Consider the following 23,485-nt stretch of genomic DNA (forward strand, 5'->3'; position numbering starts at 1 on the left):
CGTTACACTTCTAATTTTAATCTTACTTAAATTTTTTTAACGTATCCTCTAATAGTTTCTGAATATTTAGAATATTTAAAGATCAATGTATCTTCTGTGTAAGTTGTATGTAATCGTGCTCCTTCTCTTTTCTTCACTTTTTCGTACTGTCTACCCGTCAAACAAATAAATGAAAAAACTAGTTTCGTGTAATTGAAACGAGGGAACGACAGTGAAACAAAAGAACGAAATTGGCCAAATGCCTCATGGAAGGTGCGATCGTAACATGTTTTCGCGTGCGCGGGCGACATTGTTTAAATAGCCTTCCATTTGTTCGCGCTTCGCAATATCTTTGACAAACGATCTATAAATACCGCGGGGAATTGGCGACACACTTTGACATTCATCATTTAAAAATAAATAAACATATATATTTACCGACGAAATTGGCCAGTAGCGTTTCGAGCGGGGGAGGAGACGATCGGGAACGCGGCCGGAAGGCAGCCAATTCATCAGCGCCGGGCGGTCCGTGCACAAAGGTGCGACAGGAAGCGGATAATGGAAACGGTTTTGGCAAAGTATCGTCGGCCGCAGGGTGCGTTCACGCGTTCGCGTAGCCCGCGATGCTTCGGGTTAATTTCGTCCTCGCGCAAGAATGCCGCTTTAACATTGACATTGAGGCGATTTCCTGGTCCGAACCGCGGCGTTACCGATCGTTCGACGCGAACCGGCCCCTTTGCTTTCCGTTCCTCTTGAAATATACCGCCGCGATGAAAGCCAACGAATATCGAGAGACCGACTAGCCGTGGCCGCCAGAGTCAACAAGTTCGGAAATCGAATCTCCTGTTTGCACGCTGTTTAACCTATTCTTCGATACACGCTCGAGCGACCAATAAATTCCGATTGTTACGACTACAAAAATATAAACACACACATTAGGAATAAATTTCCCTCCATTCAACCTCTATCGTTCTTATTTTAAAAATAGATTCAAGTGGTCTCTGAATCTCAACTGAATTATTTTACCAAGGGTTGAAATAGACTTCAAAATTTCTGATAATAGATGCCTCGGAGTTAGGCAGGGTTGTGGAGTTTCAAAGGAGGAAGAATCCTTCGTGAACGAGCGGTAAAACTACAAACGGAAACGGATGGAAACAAAGGGGACAACGGTTCCGACAAATTTAGGAAACACCGCGAATGGTTGTTCCATTAATTCGTCGGTGACAGGCCGCGAAGCTGTTTATGCGACGAAGTACAGTGGACGGGGCGAATTAGAGCAACGCGACGGTCGGTTCTCCAAAATGGCGCGCGAAAAAGGAAGCGACGAGGATGGTATTTCGTTTGGGCACCATCCAGGTCATGCTCCGGCCGACGATGCGGATGAGGGTGGAGAGGCGAAGAACCAGAGGAGGTAGAAGAGTAACAAGAAGAAGACAGCGAGACCGCGAAGCGGACAGAAGCGGTTGACAGAAGAAACAGAGTTAAAGAGATTGGACTAGTCTCGCGTTGGGCTCATTAAGGGCTACAACGGTGGTAGAGACTCGCTTCCTAGACACGACGCCAACTCCATGCCAGTCGTCGTCATATCTTGTCCGATCATCGTTTTTCATCCCGTACTCCCTTGTTCCAGCCGCGCGTTTCTCTAATCCGTGTTATTAAGCGCGAGCCGGGCCACCTGATATTCCGTCGACGCATGAATTACGATCATCCTCGGGGAAAACTGGCCTCAAAGCTTGGGAATAAATTTCCCCTTCCCGGAGACGTTTCGAAAAGAAATATACGGGGATACTTTGTTGCTTTGGAACCGTTCGAATTAGGAACTTCAGAAATTCTCAACACTGAGTTTGCTCTCCGAGAACACTCTTTAAAGTTCGAACTTTCATTTTATTCGCTTGGTTTGTTAATTTTACTTTGAAATTCGCGGAGGCTTGGACACCAGCGCAAGTAGAAACAGCCAGCGCTGGACAGACGCGGCAGCCATGTTTAATATTTTCAAATTTAATTATCTTGGAGATTAAGCAACGCACTAAAAAATTGTTTCACATAGAAATATACCTGGTATTATACAATCTCGTTTACTTTTAATTTTTACCCCTATTAATCTATATTTTATATCGCCTTTATTCTTTTTTGCTTTGCTTTTTCTCGTCCCTCGAGAATGAATAAATAAAACAGTACCAAAGTTTATGTATCCTATAGAAGACGAAGCGTGATAAGTTCGACGCGAAAGACGAGGAAAACCCGCGAGAGGCGAATATCGCGAGGAATGGTGCGCGTCAACCGGAGGAACACCCCGGAAGGTCCCCCGATGTCTACGTGGGTGGTCAAGGTGTCATAAATAACAGGAAGACGACGAGCGACCTCGGCAACGTGGTCGCGCTCTACGAACGACTCGTCGGTGTTTGTTTTTCCGCGGGAAAAAACGGTACCGCGCGATGAACCCTTTGCTACCGGGGGCTGGCCGTGATCGGGAAACGCGCGGATCTATTTCGAAAGCGAGGTCGACCCTTCCCTGCAGGGTTGAACGTGATCGAGAAACGTGCAGATCTATTCTAGTAGAGCGAGGTCGTGTTCTTTTCCGGACAGCGGGGGCTAGGCGATTCTCCGTGGAAACCAGATTTCAGATACGCGCCCGACCAGCGTCGGCGGAGTCGTAATAATTCCTGGAGGACGAAACGCGGATCTTTAATCTCGTTGTTCGTGTAACGTTTCAGGAATGTAGTCTACATTGTGCACGGTTCATTGTATACCGTGCGGCATATGCGCGCAGACGACGTACCGATGAATCAATGCCGGTTACAGCGATGCAGCAACCCGAACGAACAGCCGGCTGCCGTATACATAATCCGCGGGGCGATCTAATTTCGTGAACCATCCAACTCACTGACTCACTTGGCGCGTCCCGACTGCGGATTCTTTCGTTCGCTTCGTGGAAAATGTCGCGCGATCGCGAGACACCGGGGAAGGTCAAGCAAAACTATCCCCTAGGAGACTCTCGTCCCCGTGGAATTGCTGAGGACTACGTAAAATTGTGAAGAATACGAGAAGAGCCACCTCAAAACAATCAAATGAACAATGGGCTCCAAATGTCTCTGACAGTTGTTGTGTTAAGTTATACTTTCTGCAAAGGGTTGTATTTCCATACGTGTTTCTTGTTTTCGCAAAATGTACGAAGAAGAAAAATAGACTCGACTACGGGAGCTACTTCCTTAAATAACCGCGAATACCAACGTTTACGATCGTCCGTGGAGAAGTTTGCGCAACAGGGCTGTCCTTCCATCGGTCAAGAGTAAGCAGCGTCTGGTCGGGCTGGACGGTTCGATTCTAAATCAGCACCCTCGTCATTTACATCATCCAGCGTTCGGGGATCGTTTACGTTGCACTTTTAAATCATTTTTACGATCGACGGTGAGACTCGGACCAGAGCCGTCCTCGGTTCGTCTGCTAACCAGCGCCAAGGTCAGGGAACCATAAAAAAAAGAGAATCTTTTTACAGACTCTCGATAGAATCAACAATGCCCGGACCCTGACTTAGCGGAGAAGTATCTCCGATTACGTAAGACGCCCGCGATAAAAAGCCAGCTCGACCTTGAGAGCCTTCGCTCTTCCGTTCGAGCTATGGAACGGGCTCGAGAACGGTCGATCCTTTCGCGTTCTTTCGATCGAGAGTTCGATGCGTACGGACCCGTGGTACCAGGTGCAAGGTTTCCACCGGGCGTAGGAGGCCTCGGGATGATACGCAACGCAGGGTTTCGGTTCAGTGGTATCGTAAACGAAACGGAGACCTCGGGGACGAGGTGGATATACACCGTTGGCGATCCGTTTATTTTTACAGCAATGCCAGGGTGAATGCTCCGCGGAATGTTTAGCTTCGTCACGTATACAGACGCGTACGCGCGCACCGCATATTCGTACGTGTGTCCCGGTATCGGCGTCCACCTCGAATTCCACTGGCGAGCGCGATAGATGCGATGATTCATCCCGCGGTGCCATTCATGAAGCTTAAAAATATGTATTATACGCTTTGAATATCTAGGTCTATGACGATCACGAGATCCTCACGAAGCTTCTACACGAGGGTGAGTCAATAATCACCAATACGATATCGACTGACACAATTTTAGGCTCCTGTTAGTTCGTAAGTCCTAAACAACCCTCCATGGAGACTATCGTAAAGCTTCCGGAAGATCCTTTCATTCAACAGGGTGAAACTAACCTAGCGATTAACTCGACTGATACCAAAGTTTCCAACCAGTCTCTAAACAATATCAGCGGAGAGATCGAAAAATTCGCGCCGTACGTTGGACGATCGCGTTCCTGGTGAACGGAAGAAACTATCCGGCCGCCGTAAATTCCATCCAGGGTTGACAAGAGCTAGCGAGAGGCGGGGACGGAGAAAGACGCCGGAGCTTCCACTATATTTACGCGTAAGCGGGTCTGACTCGGTTGAGGTTGTCGGTCCATTAGCGATGTTTTGCGCGAGCAAAGTGCGTGCGAGCACAGCTGTTACCGCGTAAACCATGCGCACGGCTGCCAACAGCAACAGGAGATCGTTCGGGGAGACCAACCCGACCGGGGGGAAGAAAAAAAAAAGAATCAGGGGAAAGATGGCGAGAGATTATCTTCGATCTCGTTCGATAAAGGCGCCCATCGTCGCGCGGCGCTGCCCCAGCACCTGTCCCGATCGTCAACAACTCTCTTTTCCTCGATCCTTTCGCTCTCGATCTTTGTGTCGCCCCGGTTCGCCACAGGATCGCTTGATCGAAGGCGGATAAATTTATGGGGGGATTGTTTGAAAACGACCGAGGCGTTTCTTGTCGGGCACGAGAGATTAAGTAACTTTTCGTCGTTCGTTTTTGTAACACGTCTTTGTTGCCACGAGTGAAAAGGGAACGCGCGTAGCTTGCAATTAGTTGACGTTCGCCGGGGGAACTTTTAAAGCTCGCGTGTCTTCTTAGACTCGTAACATCGAGCACCTTTCGTCCAAACTGAACGTAAACTAATTGCATTTTACAGAGTCTTTGTTTCGATCTTTCAGTCAATTAGCGCGTAAAAGAGCAACGTAATGCTAGAAAAGACGAGAGCATTACGATTCGTCTCGGACGGGCGCGCGCGATGCATCACGCTGCTATTTTTACGAGATATCTATTAATGTACACCGTGCATTTTCCTGTTTGACGATTATAGTTCTTCGACGTAACAGCAGGATCCAAGAATACCGGTCTGTCGTCAAGCATTGACCCGCGGATGAATAAAGAATACGATTCATTCTCATCCTCGTCTTAATCATTGGCGTATTTCGGTCGGCGAGATTAGTCACCGTTCATTCAATTGCAATTCTAAAACCAGACCTCGACTATATCGAAGCCGTTGACGGACAGGGCAGTCGCTCTTGCTAGAAATTTCTTTTGAACAGCTAGTCAACTACCGATCCACCTTTCTCTGTGATTAAATCCTTCGAGAACAAAGTCCAGTTGGCTTGTCGTTGGCTGGTAAGCTCTATCAAACCGTCCTTCGACAACCCGATAATTGGACGACAGAGAGTCTCAGGGGTCTATTCTCGACGTTAACTCCCGACGATTTCGATTCTCGACTAATATTGCACTTTTTCGCCCGTTTGTACCAAGTGAGGGAATAAAAATTTCTGTAAGGCGACGGACCGTGTCCCGAGTTCCATGCACAAAATATCCACCCGTGATCCTCGCGATATCGCCGTCAAATAAATTACCCGTCGCGGTTCGTACTCGTCGGGCGTAAAAGATTCTTGCTCGGCTACCCTCCAATAATAAACTTCGCGCGTATCGGCGCTAGGCGAAGAATAAAAGAGCGACGCGGAGGGGGTGGACGAGCAGTGAGGCCAGACTCGCGCGAGCTCGCACGTAATCGCGACGACGTAACGTGTACTTACACGAGTTGCACGCAAGAGAAATCGAGAGAGCGCACGGGAACACGGACGCGACCCGCGTCCACGCACACGGTCCTCGGGGCCAAAAGGAATTCGTAGGTGTGAGGGTGTCGCCGTTTGGAAACTGGCCAACGAACGAAAAGGAGCGGGAGTACGAGGGAGAACGGCCCACGCATCCCGCATACCGTCCCGATAAATAATCGAACTAGGCGTCCGCTAGAACCGCCCGTTGCCAAATTCTCGTCCGGATAGTCCTGCGAAGGTCGACTCCCAGCTGGATCGTCGACGACGGAGGAACACACGATTCTCTAACGAAATCCACCGTGCATCTCGGTCACTTGCTCGTTTTTATTTTTCACGATTCCTACTTCTGGATATGCTAATTCCGGAATCAAATTCTTTGCTACCTTAAACCAGACTGGTCCATTTTAAATTTTGTTCGATTGAAAATTTATTTAAAATGAAACACCTTCAACCATGATGTTATATAGAATTGTATTATCCGTACACTCAAAGGGGACTACTTGTACAATACATTATTATTATTCGATGATTACTTTAAACCAGATTGTTTAATTTTAAATTCTGTTCGATTGAAAATTTATTTAAAATTAAATACCTTCAACCATGATATTTAATAATATTGTATTATCTGTATACTTAAAGGGGACTACTCGTGCAATACATTATTATTATTCGATGACTACCTTAAACCAGATTGTTTATTTTTAAATTCTGTTCCATAGAAAGTTTATTTAAAATTAAATACCTTCAACCATGATATTTAATAAAATTGTATCATCCGTACACTCAAAGGGGATTACTTGTACAATAAATTATTATTATAATTCGACGACCACCAAGGACATTAATTACAGGAGTTCTCTAGTTAATATCTGCGCAAACTTTGCAATTTTTCCTGGCCGAGTATACGCGACAGATAATAAATTATCGCGACGGTAGCACGATTACCGTTTGCACATTCGCAGTAATAATGTCCAACTACGATTGAATCGAGCATTTATAAGTTTCAGTGTTGACACGTCGCGATCTAGCTTGGAGTTTAATTATGTTATCTCCTTTAGGATAATAGAGATTAATCGTGTCTTCTCGACAGAGTCATAATTCTAGGCTACGTCGTGAGATCCTATCAACAGGAAATTAAACTTCCTTTCTGTATACTATAAAGTCGTTATAAAATAAATAAACGATACAAAATATCGTCTTACGACAGAAGTTACTGGAAAAATACAACGATAACTGTTTTGGCGATTAAATAATTTAGAATTTAACAGGAATGCTGCAACCGCAGCGAGTATTGTCCAGATTACCAGAAAGTATCACATCGGGCCAGCCAGGCATAAATTTAGATTTTGTTTTTCACTGACAGCTGTTGGGCGCCAAATTTACGAGCCATTCGCGAACCTACGAATCACTTTTAATGCCACCCCTGTCCGAGGATCGTCGTGCAGGATTCGTTTAAGCCGTCGGGGAACGAGACTAAACGTTTTAAAGAATCCTAAAAAGTGAATTATGAAGTAACAGAAAAAAAACCGAATCGCCGTTCTCGAAATGGATCCGCGATAAATCTTATCTCCCAACCTTTCGCGTCTTTGCTCGGCGTCGCGCTGTTTTCATCCCTTAAACATTGTATAAAATCGGAATATTCTCTTGGAAGTCGAACATCGAACGTTTTCGTCGATGTTTAACGCGATTCTAGCGCGCACGGTCGTTAAATTGTTCCAAGGCGAGGACTATTCACCTTCGAAAGCCATCTCTATAAATCAGATCCCACTTGTGACGGTTTCCCGGGTCCACTTCGCGCCTGGAATCGACGCTTTACGATTCCGCGTCGAGGGTGGGAACGCCAAGGCGACGTAAATCAGAAAAATTGGAGGAGCACCGACGATTTTAGATCGAGATTTATAGATTCGCGATGCCACGGCGCGATTGTTCCATCGTCCGCCGCCTCGCGCGGTCTTGTGACTGATCATGGCCTTGGGAAATGTCGCGAACCAACGGCAGAAAATAAGAATAAAGACCAGAAATATTTCTGGCGTTACGTAACGGCGGTATGAAAGTGGCGAGGAGATAATAGTCGACCGATAATAGTCGGACCGCGAGCAAAACGATATTTCACTGTCCGAGCGTTACGCTTTGAAGAACGCGATCTCGTAAAGAAAAGGCGAAATTTCAGAATCGGGCGATCATTTCTCGAGTATACGCGATCTAGAGCCTCGAACATCTGGCGATGACACCCTTCGAGCATTTTCCGTGTTTCGAATATTCGAAATATAGCGGTGCATTATTAAATCGGATATTATTGCCCTCGTATCTCCTCGAACCCAAAACAATTTCGTATTATTAAACGTCGACGCATCGAGGAGGAATCCGGGGTACGGAGCAGCTTCTGGAAATATTTCGAATTTCCATTTGCAGAGAATTCGTATTGAAGCTATGGGACTCGATTAAGAATAATACAACGAGGATAAACATTTCGAAGGGTTGCAGGCAGTGACTGCACGAGTGAATTGTCAACTTTGGAAGGGTTTGAAGGGTTGACCCCGCCAGGGAGTTCAAAGGGAGACGGTCAATTAACTCGTGACAGAATGTTTGCTTCCCCCGGAGGGGCAGTCACCCCTAACTACGAGCCGGCTGATTAATGATGGAAGTAATTAAAATGGGCGGACGTTCGTTAACGACGAGGCACTCGAAGGACGAGGGAACAGATTCCTCGTAATCATCGGGGCCATCCCGGACCATACATCACCGTCCGGCTGACTGGCCCGTGATGCGTTCGAAGTCTTTTCGAGTTAGACCCATTATCGACCCGACTTCACGGACACCCGATACGTGTAATTAGTTCCGTGAAAGGCTGCACCGAAATACGATCGTCTTCGTTCGTCGCTGGCGAAACTAGGCTTCCTTTTGAACTCTCGGTGGCCCGCGCAGGTATTTGCGAATGGCGCGTACGAGCCAGTTCTCTTTTGATAAACAACCGATTCTGGACGCGTTCGCCGCATCGACGACTGATGAGACGGAAGCGCGTCATTAGCGGGAGGCTCGCGAATGTGCGAAACGATAAAGAAAATGGACGATTCCACGGTGGAACTGTGTTTCATCCGTACTAGAAAATAGTCAGATCGAAGCCAGAGGATCCTTGGACTTGGTCTCGCTTTTTAAAAATAAAAGTGGAACCTTGGCCCCGGGCAAACGTTCCAAATTTTCTCCGATGATCCACGATCGTTACGACGATACGTTTACAACAATGCGTGGACCCCAACGGTTCCCGTCGAAGAGTAAACGTACGACCGGACAGTGTTTATAAAATTTTGTTTAAGAGTTCCCCGATGCAGACGATACATAATCGCCGGAACGGAAACGTCAGAAACGCCCGAGAGGGGGGAGGGCGGGGAAACGAATCCTTTTTTTAATCGCGGCCATCTGGTCGTGTCCGGCTCTCGCGAACGTTCTCTAAAACAAAAAGAGATACGCCGGGGTGGAAAAGAAAAAGCAGCCCGATACCCCAAGTGATCGTTACCATCCTCGAGCGTTTCAATGTTTGCATAGGCGATTCCGAAAGAAATTCAAATAAACTGCCAACTAATCTCGACGCTAAACTCGTACGAGACTCTTTATCTTGCGATTCGTTATTTTGTCCGCAAATAAAAGCCATTCTTCTGTTAAAACGAAGGCCACGGTTCTCTGTATACAACCGACGAGCAGAAAATTATTGCGGGACAACGTTCGCGAAATCTTTCAAACCACCCTTCCATCCACGAGTGATTTATCTTCAAGAATAACAGAAAAAAATTTTCACAAATCCAAGCGTATATCGAGGGAATATAAAATTTTTGTTTGCCCCATTCGACATCCCCTCAAAGTTTCCCGCCTCGAAGGTCTGGTGAAAGAGGCCACGAGGTACGTTCGCTGGCCAACTTAGAATACAATTAGAAGCATATTGACCCGAACACGGCGATCGGTATCGGAAGGGACGGGAGCGAGGGACCGAGGCGGAAAGAAGGCACGAATTCAGGTGGATAAGGGGCGCCTCTATTCGCAGATAAGAGGGTGAATAACCGAGGATAAAAATACTGGCGGCGCGGAGCACGAGAGACGAAAGAAGAAGGAAGGCGAGACGAGGGTGAAGCGGAGGGGAGTGTAGTTGGACGTGGTTGCCATCCGATTGGAATGCGCTACGCGCACTCGCCTTGGTCTGCCTCAAGCCTGGTCCAAGTGTCCGGCCACAGCCGCGGAATAAATGACCCACAGATAAAATGGCCTCCCGTTCGTTCCTAATTAACACCCAGTTTTCCCACCGAACTCCACTTTCGCTCTATTTTATCCTTCGATCGTCCTCGACGGCGACTCCGCCGTTCAAACTAACTTTAAAGACCGAGTCTTTGAGACCAACGTCGCGAGAAGCTCTCAAAGTTTTGCAATATTCCAGGAAGAAAATTCTTAGCGATACTTTTTCTTATTTGTTTTCCTGAGGTAAGGGGATATCGCTCTGATGCAACGTTTCAAACTTTAGCGACTCTCAGAAATTTAAAAAATGTTGCAAAAGTACTGCGAAGTGAGAGAATGTTGAACTTCTCGAAGAGTATTTTGTATTTTTGTTTATTTAACCCTTAAGGGGGTCTTTTGCTGTAACACGCGTTTTTTTATGTTCCCTTTCGAAACCATGCAACTTCTTGCATATTTTCAATCTCAATTTTCCGACATTTAAGCGTGATCGTTAAAATGTTCGATGGCATTCCTCCCTCCGGACCCTCCATTTTATTTCCCCGCTTGTTTCCTCGGGTAACTCGTACCAAAAATCACAGCGACGGTGGGACTCCGTGACCGTCGTGGCGCGCAATCTTAAGAATCTACGCGATCGAAACAGCAAAACGACAAATGCACACAAACACCGAGGCAAACTCATGCAACAGCGCGTCGATCCTGGTCGGATGCAAAGAATCGAGCGGGAGCCTCCCGTGGCCGGGGCTCCTTTGAAAGGACGAAGGTTAATAAGTTAGAGCGTCGCACTGAAACAAGGAGATAAGGAGAAAACTTTATTAATGGTTAGTCGTATCAGGTTAAAACGGGACTTATTGTCCGCTGCAGGGTGGAAAACCGCAAGCCGTTTCGGTGGTCCAAGCGTTGGATGCCGTACCGTCACAGTGTTTACAGCGCTTCGCCCTCGGCTCAGGCATTCTGCGGTGACCTCGTGACCTCACCGATATTCCATCGTCGGGGTTTCCTGCACTATACACACTGTGTACACACAGAGACACGGGCACGCACGCACGCTGGCCACGCACGTGCACACCGCCAAGGTAGCTGCACGCGTTGCGATCGTCGAGAGAGCACGCGCTCCTCTTCAAGCAACGCCGGCGGCGGCGGCACGGCCCCCTTCTTCCTCGTCCTCTTCTTCCTCTTCTGCTTCCACGGTTTCCTCTTCTTCACGCGGCCGGAGTAGAAGCCACCGTTTCGTCGACAGACACATCTGCCTCTCTCCAAAGTTTTCGGCCCCGTCACTGGCCCGACATAACTTGTCCAGTCGGTTGTCAAGCTACGACAGCCGAAACGATCTTGACGCGCTGCCTAGCGGATTACACGCGCTGCCCGATTCGATCATTGGCGCGGCCACGGCCGTGGATCAGCGAGAAACGCGGATAACGTCGATCACCGGCGACCCGCCGACACCGAACGTACCCCGGACTCCACCGCTAACATGTTTATCGCGACGGGGACGTGCCATTCGATTCCGCCAGCTTCCTTCCCCGAACTGGCCGCGAAAATTACGGTCCAAGATGGCACCTGAGGCACCCGACGATCGCCTCCCAGCGTCCATTCGCGTCCAAGTTCGATCACCAGTCCGCACTTATCATTTTCAACACGTTCACTGAAACAACCCTTGGCCTACGAAGGTCCGTACACAAGACTACTCGGGGGTCCACGATCCGTAAACGTTTATGTACAATGTCGGGGGACGCTGGAAGTCACCATCGTCTCCAGAGTTTCCTAAGGGTGGGGGAATGCAACTTCGTCTCGCCGTAGGAATGGTACGTTCAGCTTCGTTTACGCGAGACTAGATCCTCCACGTCTTTCATCTTCGAACGTCAACACTGTTCTTTCCCTGCGATCTCAATAATCTTGACCCACCGTTTCATCTATCTTCTCGTTGACAAAACTCAAATACGATACGAGTTCCAAGGAACAATGGCTGCCCGAGAAACGTAAACAGAGCGCGAGTTCGTCCTGGCGGGTCGTTACGTTCGTCGAGCTTCCGTCAACGACCCCCGAACGGTCGTCCAGGGTGGACCAGGGTGTCCTGGAGTCGCGTTGTTCCGGATTCTTCCGCGCGGAAGAGCGAGCTAAACGGTCGCGGGTCGTCGTCGTGGTACTTGTTCCGAGTCGTAGCGTCGCGACGGTTGACGACGCGACCCGGTCGATGCACAGAGAACGCAGTCGTGACGCGGGGGTGCGAGAACTGTCGTGGATCGTTCAGCGATCTCGTTCGAGGACGCTGCGGGTGTGTTCACATCGCGAGGTGGAGGGCGTCTAGGTCGTCGTAGCGCCTCGCAGCCATGTCGCACACGCACTGGCGGACGCTCGACGCCGGGACGCCGTCTTCGGCCGGACTCGGTCCACCCTCTCGGCAAGCGTCGGGACGCCTCTGGCTGCGGGCCAACGTGCCAGCGGGCTGCCTCCGCGGATTACCGCGTCGCGGCGCTCTTCGATAGCACGACAAATTTTACGCGATAACGATTCCTTTTTTTTCAAAAAATTCGACTTGTCCTTTGTTTCGATCTACCATATTGCGTGTAATTTTTTGAAACCATGTTCGTGTTCTTAAATTTGTGATAAAAAGAAAGGTGGAAATAAACGGAAACCTGGAGCTATCAGAGAGTAGATCGATCGATAGTTTATCGATGTCGAAGGATGCACCCTTCTTGAACTATAGGTCATCGATTTCAACGTATTGATATGCAAGAATCGTAGTGTTTCGTTAAAAAACACCTGAAAGGAATGTTATCGTGCTATCCTCCATGGAATAATACAATCGTTCGCGTCGAACATTCTTTTCTATCTTTAAAAATAAACGGGTTATTCGGGTGACCTGCTTCACGAGCCCCACCCTTTATACTCTCACGCTGTACGTCAAAGTTTAAAACCGTTTTACTCGAAATTACATTTTTCGAGCCGGTATAATCTGCACTGAAATAAACTCGAGATTTATCTTCTTCCTTGGACGCTTCGGGAAGCAAGGAACAAAGTTTCTTTCGACGAGAGAGAATAATGCACGGAGGAAAGAAGATGGATCCAGGAAGGAGTTCCCCTCGACCCTAACTCTTCTACATCGACAGTTTTTTACTAAACAGCGATTTATTCGCAACGCACGGTTCGCTCAAATTATTTGTCATCGAATTTCGAGTGGAAAACAAATGTTCTTTACGTAACGGTGCCCGGATCAATGGTCAAAAGTCGCCAACAGATTGTCGGCGACAAACAATGTTTTTCAAAACGAGTGTACCCGGTGATTTACGAATGACAATGACGTCCAGCTGCGGCTGACCGTGCCAAAAGCGTCTCCAGCCCCTCGAAACTTTCCTCGAAACCCGGTTCGCGACGATTAGGCGAACGGTCGTTAAAGTCCGCTCGTATAACACAGTCGCGTCAGTGAATGCGGCCGCGGGCGGAATTTGACGCCTAGAGAACAAGGTGGAAAACACGCAGCGGACCGACCCGAAGAAGATGACGAAGAGACGCGGGGAAATAACAAGGTGGCGCGATAGCAACGAGTGGGCGTTCGTCGTCTCTCCGTTTATCTCCTGCACGGAGTGACGTCACCGTACGGTATAAAGGAGACTCTAAAAGCGAACAGATGGCCTTTATAGTTTGACCATAGACCGTGCCGACGCGCTTTGCTCGCCAATGGAATCGTGAAAACCAGACGCCATTATGGCCAGCCCCGATCGGATGCACAAAAATCCCACAAACCCGATGGACTGTCCAACGGCGGCCATGGTTTCACGAATCCGACGAGTTCGGTTTACTGAACCACTTCTTTGAACTATTATAACTTGAAGAAAAGAGTGTTGGTTTAAAGGTTGCACCTTTTACTTTCGTATTCCATCGAACTACCAAAGGTTACTATGCTTGGTGTATCGTTAATAATTTATTACCTGCAGAAGAATAAGAATGTTCTATGTGAAACGACGTTAGGGGCGCGAAGAAGATTCCGCCTTCCGCGGAGGCGGGTGTCTCGAACGAAAGAAGATTAGCCGCGTTAAAAGCGGTTATTATTACCGTTATGCAATAAAATGCGACGGAGAAGAGGAGCGAGAAGTCGCGAACGGCGACAGAAAATTTATAACGGTACTTAATGAAACTTCAAAGTTTCATCAGGAACAAGCGCGGACTTCCTGCCCGACGGGGCGAGTTCGCGAAACCGCGCTGCTGCTAAAGGTTTCGTATTTATACTCGACATCGTCGCCGGTCACGGCGATCGCAAATTTCCCCCGCGGCCATACGTCAGCGCGAAAAAGCGCGGTTAAGTGCGATCGTTAAAAACGGGGGAAGATGGAGGGTGCATCTCGTAAACGAAACACGGACCGTCTTCCGGGCGATGCAACGCGCCGAGACCTCCGGAATTACACTTTAACGTAAAGTCTCCTCTTCGTTTTCGTCGAGCTTTCGCGAAATTTTGTCGAGCTTCGAGTGCCCTGCGATTAATCACGAATGCCCCACGTTACGTTTCAAATGGCCCACGATAAGTGGTGAGTGCTCCACGTTACGTTTCAAATGACCCACGTTAAGTGTTCAATGCCCCACGATTGGCGTTGATTGAGTTTTAAATGGCCCACTGTGGGTTGTGATGCCCCATACTAGATTTTACAATGACCCACGACACATTTAGAGTTAGACACGACAAATTTTAAGCGACCATATTAAATTTTTGAACGATCTATTCCAGATTGCAAACGAGTCAATAAATATCGCCGTAACGATTAAAATTCGCGCGCTTATTGTAATTTTTTGGTTGGACCGTGGTTATCGAACGACTCGAGGCACGCGCGGTGGATTCGTTTTACAGGGAAGAAAGAAATTCAGGGACCGAGGACGAGGTTAAATGAAAAGGCGCGGTGCTTCTCCTCCCCCCTGTTAGGAGCACGGAGCGGTTTTATCGCGCGGCTAACAAATAAACGAGCGAGCGGAACGGACAGGCGGGAGGGGAAAAGAGACCGCGAGAAAGTAACGAAAGTACATTTTATTGAGTTCTGGGTGGCTGTTGCACATGCAAGAACGTACCTTACAAGTTCATAAATTCCAAAGTTTTCCTCGTGAACGTCCGCCGGGCAACGAGCGCCCAAAACAATCCCTGCGCCTCGGGTTTTACGACGGCGAGGTGGTTTCTCCAGAAACACACGCGGCGAAGATATTGCGCTACGCGAACGCATGGCGTCGTTTACGATTATGTGCAACCAGGGGATCCTGCTATAACGAATTACAATAGAGTTGCAACAGTTTCTCGCAACATTTCGATATATATAGAAATTTTTTGATGGGAGTTTTTGGTGAATCGAAGGCTGTATCGAGTCGTAATATCAAATCTCCGCGATCGCTGCGATTAGGCAACAATTAGTCGACGCCGCAGACTTTGCTTACGAGAGAACGATCTGCGTCTCTTCCTACGCGTTACATCACTCCGGACGTATACACGGAGCACAGACGGTATTGTGAGGCTGCTTTAGAATTCTTTGTTCCTTTGAGGCGTGAATAACGTATCGCGAAAGAAGAGGCCTCTAAATGATACAATGGACGAAAGATTTCGATCGATTCGAGAGAACCGGCGCGCTCTCAATCCCCGCAAGGACGAGAGTCACGTCGAATTAACTGCGTAAGGTAACCAGCGCGAGAAGTATTGCCTAATGGCAACTACCGAACGACCTAGAACGGCCTTCGGCGACCGTAACTACGCAATGGCCGACCAACCGCGACGTAGAAGGCGGCTACTACTTAAAACGATGCCAATCCTCCTGCTATATTTTTTTTATTGACCACCGTGAACGATGTGAGAAAAAAAGAAACAACGCGGTAAGATTTACGACATTTTGCGACAAAATGGAAGAGCGCGGGTCGTTAGAAATTCCAAAGATGTCGGTGCACGGGCCGATCCGGGAATGGCGAAACCGACTGGCTCACCTAAAAGGCGAGACAAAACCATCGATAACAACAATATCGAACGTCTTTGCTGAGATAAGAAAACAATTGCACCGTTAAAAGAAATATTCTACGAATTTAACTATAAAACGAAACCACGAAGAAGCTTAGGGAAACTTTTAATATATCGTTTTCGTGAATTAAACGTTTCCCAGTCGTCTGTCTCGTTCAGTTTTCGGGGCAGCGGAATCCGCCGACACGATTTTCGAATCACCCTGTACCTTGTAAAGCACGCGCGAGCTCGCGCGAGGCGGGAACAACATCGCTGCAACAACACCGTGAAGAACAAGCGACGTAAATACGCGATAAATTTCGTCGAAAAGCGGTTCCCCGAAACCGCGCGCTTAAGGTATAAATCGCGGGCGAGGTACAATACCAACAGCGCCTCGATTAATGTTTAACAAGGGTGTCCCGAGTGAATTTCGCGGTCGTATCGGAAGCGGGGGTCTTTTTTCTGCAACGGAGGACCGTGAGCCTTAACCTAATTAAGGAAGACAAGACCAGCGTAAATCACGCGCCGAGGAGAAAGCGATGACGAGAGATAAAGGCGCGAGGAGAGCCACTCTCGACGGATTTGCTTTTCGCGGAGGATCACGACAGAAAATTAAATTTCTCGAAAATTACCAACGATTCTTAAAATGAACGCTTCTATCCCTCCCAACATGTGAAAACACTGTTTCATCGGTGTTTAAGTTCTCTATTCATGAGAACCTGTTCAGTTTTGATAAAAATTGCAATGGCCTTGCTATTGTTTTTTAATTTATCCAGTCGATAAGGAGTTCAATTGTTCCCAAACCTATTATTCGCTCTCCGTTCGAGATCCAATTAAATTCGGATAGATCGTCGCTGATTTATCCATTTTTTCGGGACCCTCGATCTCGTCGTGACCGAGTTGTCAGGGCAAGTCCGATACGTCACCGAGATATGTGAACGCGTCGAGAGTAACTGGGTCATAGTAGCACCCATTAAACCTACGTACTCTCACCTCCGTTTGGTGCATAAATCTGCGCGCAGAAACGCACGTGCACCTTAGGGCGGTGCACACACCTGGGCGGTTGAGTTCGCAGTTTCTCGGAGCGTGCTCTGTTCGCGAGAAACGTCGCAGTGTCAATTTTACCGTGTCAGATTCCTCGCGGATACACAGGGTGTCCGGAAACGCCGATATAATTCGAGCATTTCTCAGACCTTTCTTCGTTCGCGAATACGTGGGAGCTTTCGAACCTATGAGAACCGAAAACGCGCAGGAAATCCACTTTCTGCTCGGACGTATGGTTCCAATTATGGTACAACGATGATGGGTCAAGCTGGGTCTAAATTTAAATCCGCGAACTGGAGCCGAGCGCACCTGAGCTCCTCGGCTCTTCCGCTTACCGATTCCGTTCATTTTCCTCGTTTTAGTTATTATTATGCACGGAATACAAGTATGGCGCACGGATAGATAAAGAGAGTTTTCCCTTTTGGACAGTTATGAATGGGATTGGCTCCGTAGTACGATGGAATAATACTCATGGACGATTAGTTAGAGGCTCGCGCGTTCAGTTGTATTTCAATCAATGTTCCGTTAATGTCTAAACGAACCCATTGAGTTCGAGAAAAAGTCAAGGCTGCGACTTAGGCTATTTGCCAGTTTGCAGATTCTGTTAATGGGGTCGCTATGACGAGGCTCCGCGCTGTACACCATCGGTCCGAAAGGAAGAGCGAATCTATTCTCGTAGGCGCGTTCGTACGGACACTTTTCAGCGACTCGATCGAACTTTGAACAAAAAGATCGATCATATAAAAAAAGAATCACGTGGAGATCAAGACGATTACTTCTCGGCCCCTTTACGTGCCAATTCATAATACTTTGCTCAAAAATGTTTTTATTAGACACTCCGGGGCCGTCTATTAAGCCGGAATTGTACAATTAGCTCCATAATTATGGTATCGCACCGATCGTTAAAACGATAACCACGTTTTTCTCGCGTCGCGAAGATTGCCTCTCCGATCACGATACTCGTAACATAATTCCAGTTATTACGAGACTATGGCTTTTCGTATATAATTTTGTCTTTCGTCTCATTAAGTACGATAACTGGGACAATTACGAGACGCGTTGCTCGTTCTTAACAGGTCCTCGTAATTTCACTTATACCTCTAAGAAAATGGGGCTGAAATTTACCTGCGATCATCGAAGTTCGTGTAATAATCGCGGTTGATTATAACAATTCTATATTCTTGCGTTATAAATCTTCTAATTTTCGATTCTGATATAATCCAAACTTAAAAATTGTCTTAGTCTTAAAAATATATACAAAAGGACAACTGGAACGATGCAACGGCCAATTTCTGCGTGGCGAATACGTGTTCGCGATTCCACCGAATCCCCGAACGAATCGAGTACGATGAAACACGCGTGGATACGTCGAGATGTTTTTCTCCGGGCGCGTGGACGAAGTTCGAGGGAGCGGAGGACGCGAGGAGGAAAAATGAAAAGAAACGAGGGAGTCGTAAGAAAGCGAGACAGGCCCCGCGGATATCGGGGGTCGAGTGGAAAAGTACGACGAAGGGGCCAACGAAACGTGGAAAGAGCTCGCGGACGAAAATACAACGAAATCGGCCGTCGAGCCGCAGGAAACGGTGAATCAAAGAGACAGCCGTTTCGGGGGATGTTTTCGTAACGACTTCATCGCGTCCCCACCCCCTTCAAGAGTCAGGCGTTCTTATTTAATAAGCCATCGTAACAGAATTCCACGCGAATCCGACGCAACTTTCGCCGACATTTTCTTTTCCTGTTAGATTCGAGCGTTCCAAGCTTCGAGCAGATAGTTTTATTTAAGACTTTTATCGAGGGATCAGCGACTCCTACGAGCAAGATCGATTCTCAGAAATTGTTTCATCGTTCGAAAGGAAGGTTTAGGTATCGAAATTTCGAAATGGCGACGGTCCGTGAAAAAGGAGCGTGCGAATAAAAGGCACGACAGGACGTCGTTGTCCCACCGTGGCGGCTCGGAAATAATTTTATTTGGTGGAACGACACGCGTCCGCCACGTAATTACGTGAGACGTCAGTCAATCGGCGCGAAACGCCCGTTGGTCCATTGATAACATCTCCCCGGCTGTCGATGAACCGGACTCGACGGGCGTCAAAACGAATCAAAGAAAGTGAAAATCACGCCTCTGGTAAAATCAATATTAACGAAACCGTACGTACGTGAAATTAAACGAAACCTACGGACGGGTTTTGGCGGCGTTGTTTACGCACGGGAAATCAGAAAACCGAACGGTGACGTGAAATTTATGTTCGCGGACGAAAGTTCATTTGTTAGCCGCAGCTTGAATCCGAGTCCTTTTTCAAACCTTGACAAGCATTATTCGCAGAAACGTTTACGGTCTCCAAACACGAAACGCATCGTCAGAATTTCAATGCTCGAACCTCGTTGCTCGTCGCTGGCCTTAATTTAAAATTATGTCCGAATTAGCCGGGGGTTCGACGATACTTAAAACCGGAGTATCGCTTCCAAACGATAAATCACCGAGCCGGTTGATCCGCGATACTCCGGCTCGATAGGATAACGTCCGGATTATCGATTCGGTAAAGAAATTGGCGCATAAAACTCGCGTTCCTCGAGTGCTAGGCATAACCCACTCCGAAGTACTCGCGCGTCTGCTCGTCGAGGACTTTCGATCACTTTCCCGCAAAGGGACCGTGAATGGTCGCGAAATAAAGTGCTCCGAGCAATCGCGCGGACGTTCAACGGCTAAAGTGCTTCGGTCAGATTGATACTAATTGAAACGCGGCCCCGGGTGGATCGACGATCGTGTAAATCAGACGATAAAATCATCCCAAACGACCGGATCGAACGAGATCTTTGTTGAGGGGACTTTGAGAAACTTCGTTTTGTAAAATATCCACGCAAGATTATATTGGAAAATTCCTTAAATCGAGTTGCAACGCTTAAACAGTAGTATAATTCTTAAATACGAAATACATCTTAAAGAATATTTTCCATGCAAGGAATTGATATTTGAGGTCAGGTTCGGAGACTGTATCTGATAAAATTGATCTGTATTACAAATAAATAAATGGACTTACTCCTGGCGAGCTTAAGCAGTGGCTGATATTCGTAGAAAATCGTAACGAGTCTGCAAAAGTGGTAGGAACGATGGTATTGGCCTCTGTGAAGTAAATGCAGAAGAGTTTCTTAGAGAATAGTTTCCATGAAAGGAAGTGATATTTGAGGTCAGGTACAGAGACTGTATCTTATAAAATTGATCTGTATTACAAATAAATAAATAAACTTACTCCTATGCGTGAGCTTAAACAGTGGCTGCTATTCTCAGAAAAACGTAACGAGTCTGCAAAAGTAATAGGAACGATGGTATTGTCCTCTGTGAAGTAAATACAGAATAGTTTCCATACAAGGAAGTGATATTTGAGGTCAGGTTCAGAGATTATATCTCATAAAATTGATCTGTATTACAAATAAATAAATGGACTTACTCCTGTGAGCTTAAACAGTGGCTGGTATTCACAGAAAACCGTAACGAGTCTGCAAAAGTGATGGGAACGATGGTACTGTCCTCTGTGAAGTAAATACAGAAGAGTTTCTTACTGAATAGTTTCCATGCAAGAAACTGATATTTGAGGTCAGGTTCAGAGACTGTATCTCATAAAATTGATCTGTATTACAAATAAATAAATGGACTTACTCCTGCGTATGAGCTTAAACAGTGACTGGTATTCGCAGAAAAGCGTAACGAGTCTGCAAAAGTGATAGGAACGATGGTATTGTCCTGTGTGAAGAGCTCCCAGTGACGAGACGTTAGCGCAGTCCTTAACACTGTTACCAAACGCCCGGTCGAAATTACTTGTAACGAGTGGGTCGGGCCACACGTCGAAAATAAAGCGGCACCGAGACGTCGCCGTAGTAATAATGCCGAGATTAATTTCTCACGAGCCGCCCTCTCGGAAGGCCCGAGCACAATTATCCACGGACGATGTCACGTCAACGACCGGACCGGAGTCCCCCGGCCGAAGACGACGTAATCGTTCGAGTTCCGTTGCCATCGAGACCGTCGGCATCGAACGTGACAGGCGAGAGGACCGAAACATCCGGAAAACGAATATCGACTTCCAACGACCCTGGGCTTTTCTTCGAAACCAGTTCCGGGATACTTTTACGACGGTCGATATACGCGAGCGTTCCCGGTGCCTTCTCGTTTGCGTCTGGTACACGGATATCAACAAAAACAGGACCTTCTCGCCCGAGGGTCGACAGACGACTCGCAGGGATCTATCGTCCTGTTCGAGAAGCCAGGTAGACTCGCGTTAATTACGTTGATCGCTCGACCTCTGTAACTTCTAAGTTTAAGAAAAATATTTTGCGTCTCCAACCCAGCGTGATCGGAAGAAAGGACGAAACTAATCGCGTGACGTTCATACCTCGTTAATCACGAAGATTTCTGAGGCGATGAAGTGTAAATAAACGCTTAAAATGATTACCAGTACACGTATGTAGATATTTTACAGACCAGAACGTGCAACGATGAAAGTCTTCTAGACCAAGAGTCGTCTTCGTTTTGATAAATCTTGAAGAGGAAAGCTGAAAGGTGTCCGATGCCGAACAAAAATTACGATCGTCGTTGACGCTTAAAAGAACCAACAAAATGCGTGGAATACTTTCTCGTTGTCGAGGGGGTGGGGGGTAGAGAAAAAAGGGAAAAAGAGAATCGCGAAATCGCGCGATCGAGACGGTCCCCAGCAGGCGTTTCGGAGTCCAAGAATAAAATCCGACGATCGCGAGCAAAAGGACGAAGTCGAAGGGCTTCTTTCCGCGACCACCCGGTACAGTCGGTCGCGCGATACGCTCCAATTTTCTGCGGCGCATCGCTTCGAGAATGAATTCCGGGACGGTGTCGGCGCGGATTTACGATCGGCGCCCGATTTAGAGGCGCGCCGGCCACGAACTAATTGCGGCAAAACGATCCGTCCGCGCGACGACCGGGAGCACCGACGTGTCGCGAAATTAAAAAATGAAGGAGGTAATAATAAAAAGAGGAGACGACCGCGGGCGATTTTAAACGACGCGCGACATCCAACCAGCACGACACACTGTCATCGAATACCCCCAAAACGATCGTTTTCTACTGCACGGAATTGAAACTTACAATAAAATGAAATGCTATTAGGGTCCACCAAGTAAATCGCCTGCAACGTTCATTCGAATTCAACTTCTTTTGGCGGCCATATTGGAATCATAGAACAAGAATACGCAACGTTCGACTCTGAAACAACAGATAACCGAGTAAATCGCCTGTGAGCAAAGAAGATGGTGTGTTTTGGTATTTCAATTAGGCAAAGTATCCGTTACCTATGATTTCAAGTTTCGTAATGGCGCCAAGAGGAGAGCGTCAAATGAAAAAATGTTCGATTTCAGACCGCGTCAATATCGATGACGAACGAATTTCTGACAGAGATGGACGATAGGGTGAATCGATAACCGAAAGCTCGTTCCGTGGAGGTTCTTTCGCGTCGAAGTTCCCGTTGGTTCGCGGCGTAGGATCGTTTAAGCGGAGGCTGTTATTACAGCGGACAGACGGTTGCCCGAGTGGACAAAGTGGTGCCATATTTTAGGAAGGATTCGTGAGTAACGTCGGTGTGTCAACCGTGCGACGTTCGCCCGCCCGTGTACAAGGGACTTGCACTTTTGTAATGGCTCTACATTTGTTCGTGCGCGGCCGCTTAATTGACCAATTTTTAATGCCGGGCGTCGCGGTATTTAAGGGACACGAATCTCTCGGGTCTGGCATAGGCGGGGGGAAGAAGCGGCGCAAGTACATTAGCGGTTAATACGCTGGAAACGATTATTGAACGGCACATTTGTTCTCGAATATACGGGACTCCTCGTCCCGCGATACGTCATTCGGAGACGCTGCGGGAAACGGCGAAAAGGAAGACGACGCACGGCCCCGTGTCGCAATAAGAGACCCGTTTGCACGTTCGAACACGGTATCATTTTTTAAGCCAACGATTCGTAATAATTTGGACACCGAGAACACGGTGCGCGTTTATCTTGCGCCGGGAATCGGTTCTGCGGCCACGCCATTGGGTCTAAATAAAATTCCACTGCATTTGCAACAGCAAAATGGGCTGTAACGAGGGGAATATAAATAATCGAATTTAAAATCAAACGTTTCTACGAATAATGAGATATCTGCTCGAAGATTCGATACGGCTTCGGTTATCCCGCGCTTTATTGTTTTAGTCACTGAGCATAGTTCCGTTTGTTTATCCGGCAACTATGTTGCCCCAGTTAACTCGAGCGCGGTAGTTAAATCGTTAAGGTAAAACATTCCACGCGGATGAAACGCCGTGGAATCGGACGTACGCCAAATGGAAATGGCTCTG

At 47.5% G+C, this 23,485-nt stretch overlaps 1 protein-coding gene across 2 annotated transcripts in view; it reads right to left on the reverse strand.

Annotated features, from left to right (window-relative positions):
• Positions 1 to 11,284, reverse strand: part of LOC122395238 (myocardin-related transcription factor B-like) — a 256,970-nt gene extending 245,686 nt beyond the window's left edge. For both annotated transcript variants that reach the window (XM_043392667.1, XM_043392666.1), the window contains exon 1: positions 11,043 to 11,284. In XM_043392667.1, coding sequence (XP_043248602.1) covers positions 11,043 to 11,082 — 40 coding nt within the window. In that variant the 5' untranslated portion in view covers positions 11,083 to 11,284. The remainder of the gene's footprint in view (positions 1 to 11,042) is intronic.
• Between the last annotated feature and the right edge of the window lie 12,201 nt (positions 11,285 to 23,485).

The sequence above is a fragment of the Colletes gigas genome, unplaced genomic scaffold, assembly GCF_013123115.1.
Source record: "Colletes gigas isolate AHSC1104 unplaced genomic scaffold, ASM1312311v1 Colletes_gigas_Sc00005, whole genome shotgun sequence".
Classification (NCBI taxonomy): Eukaryota; Metazoa; Arthropoda; class Insecta; order Hymenoptera; family Colletidae; genus Colletes; species Colletes gigas.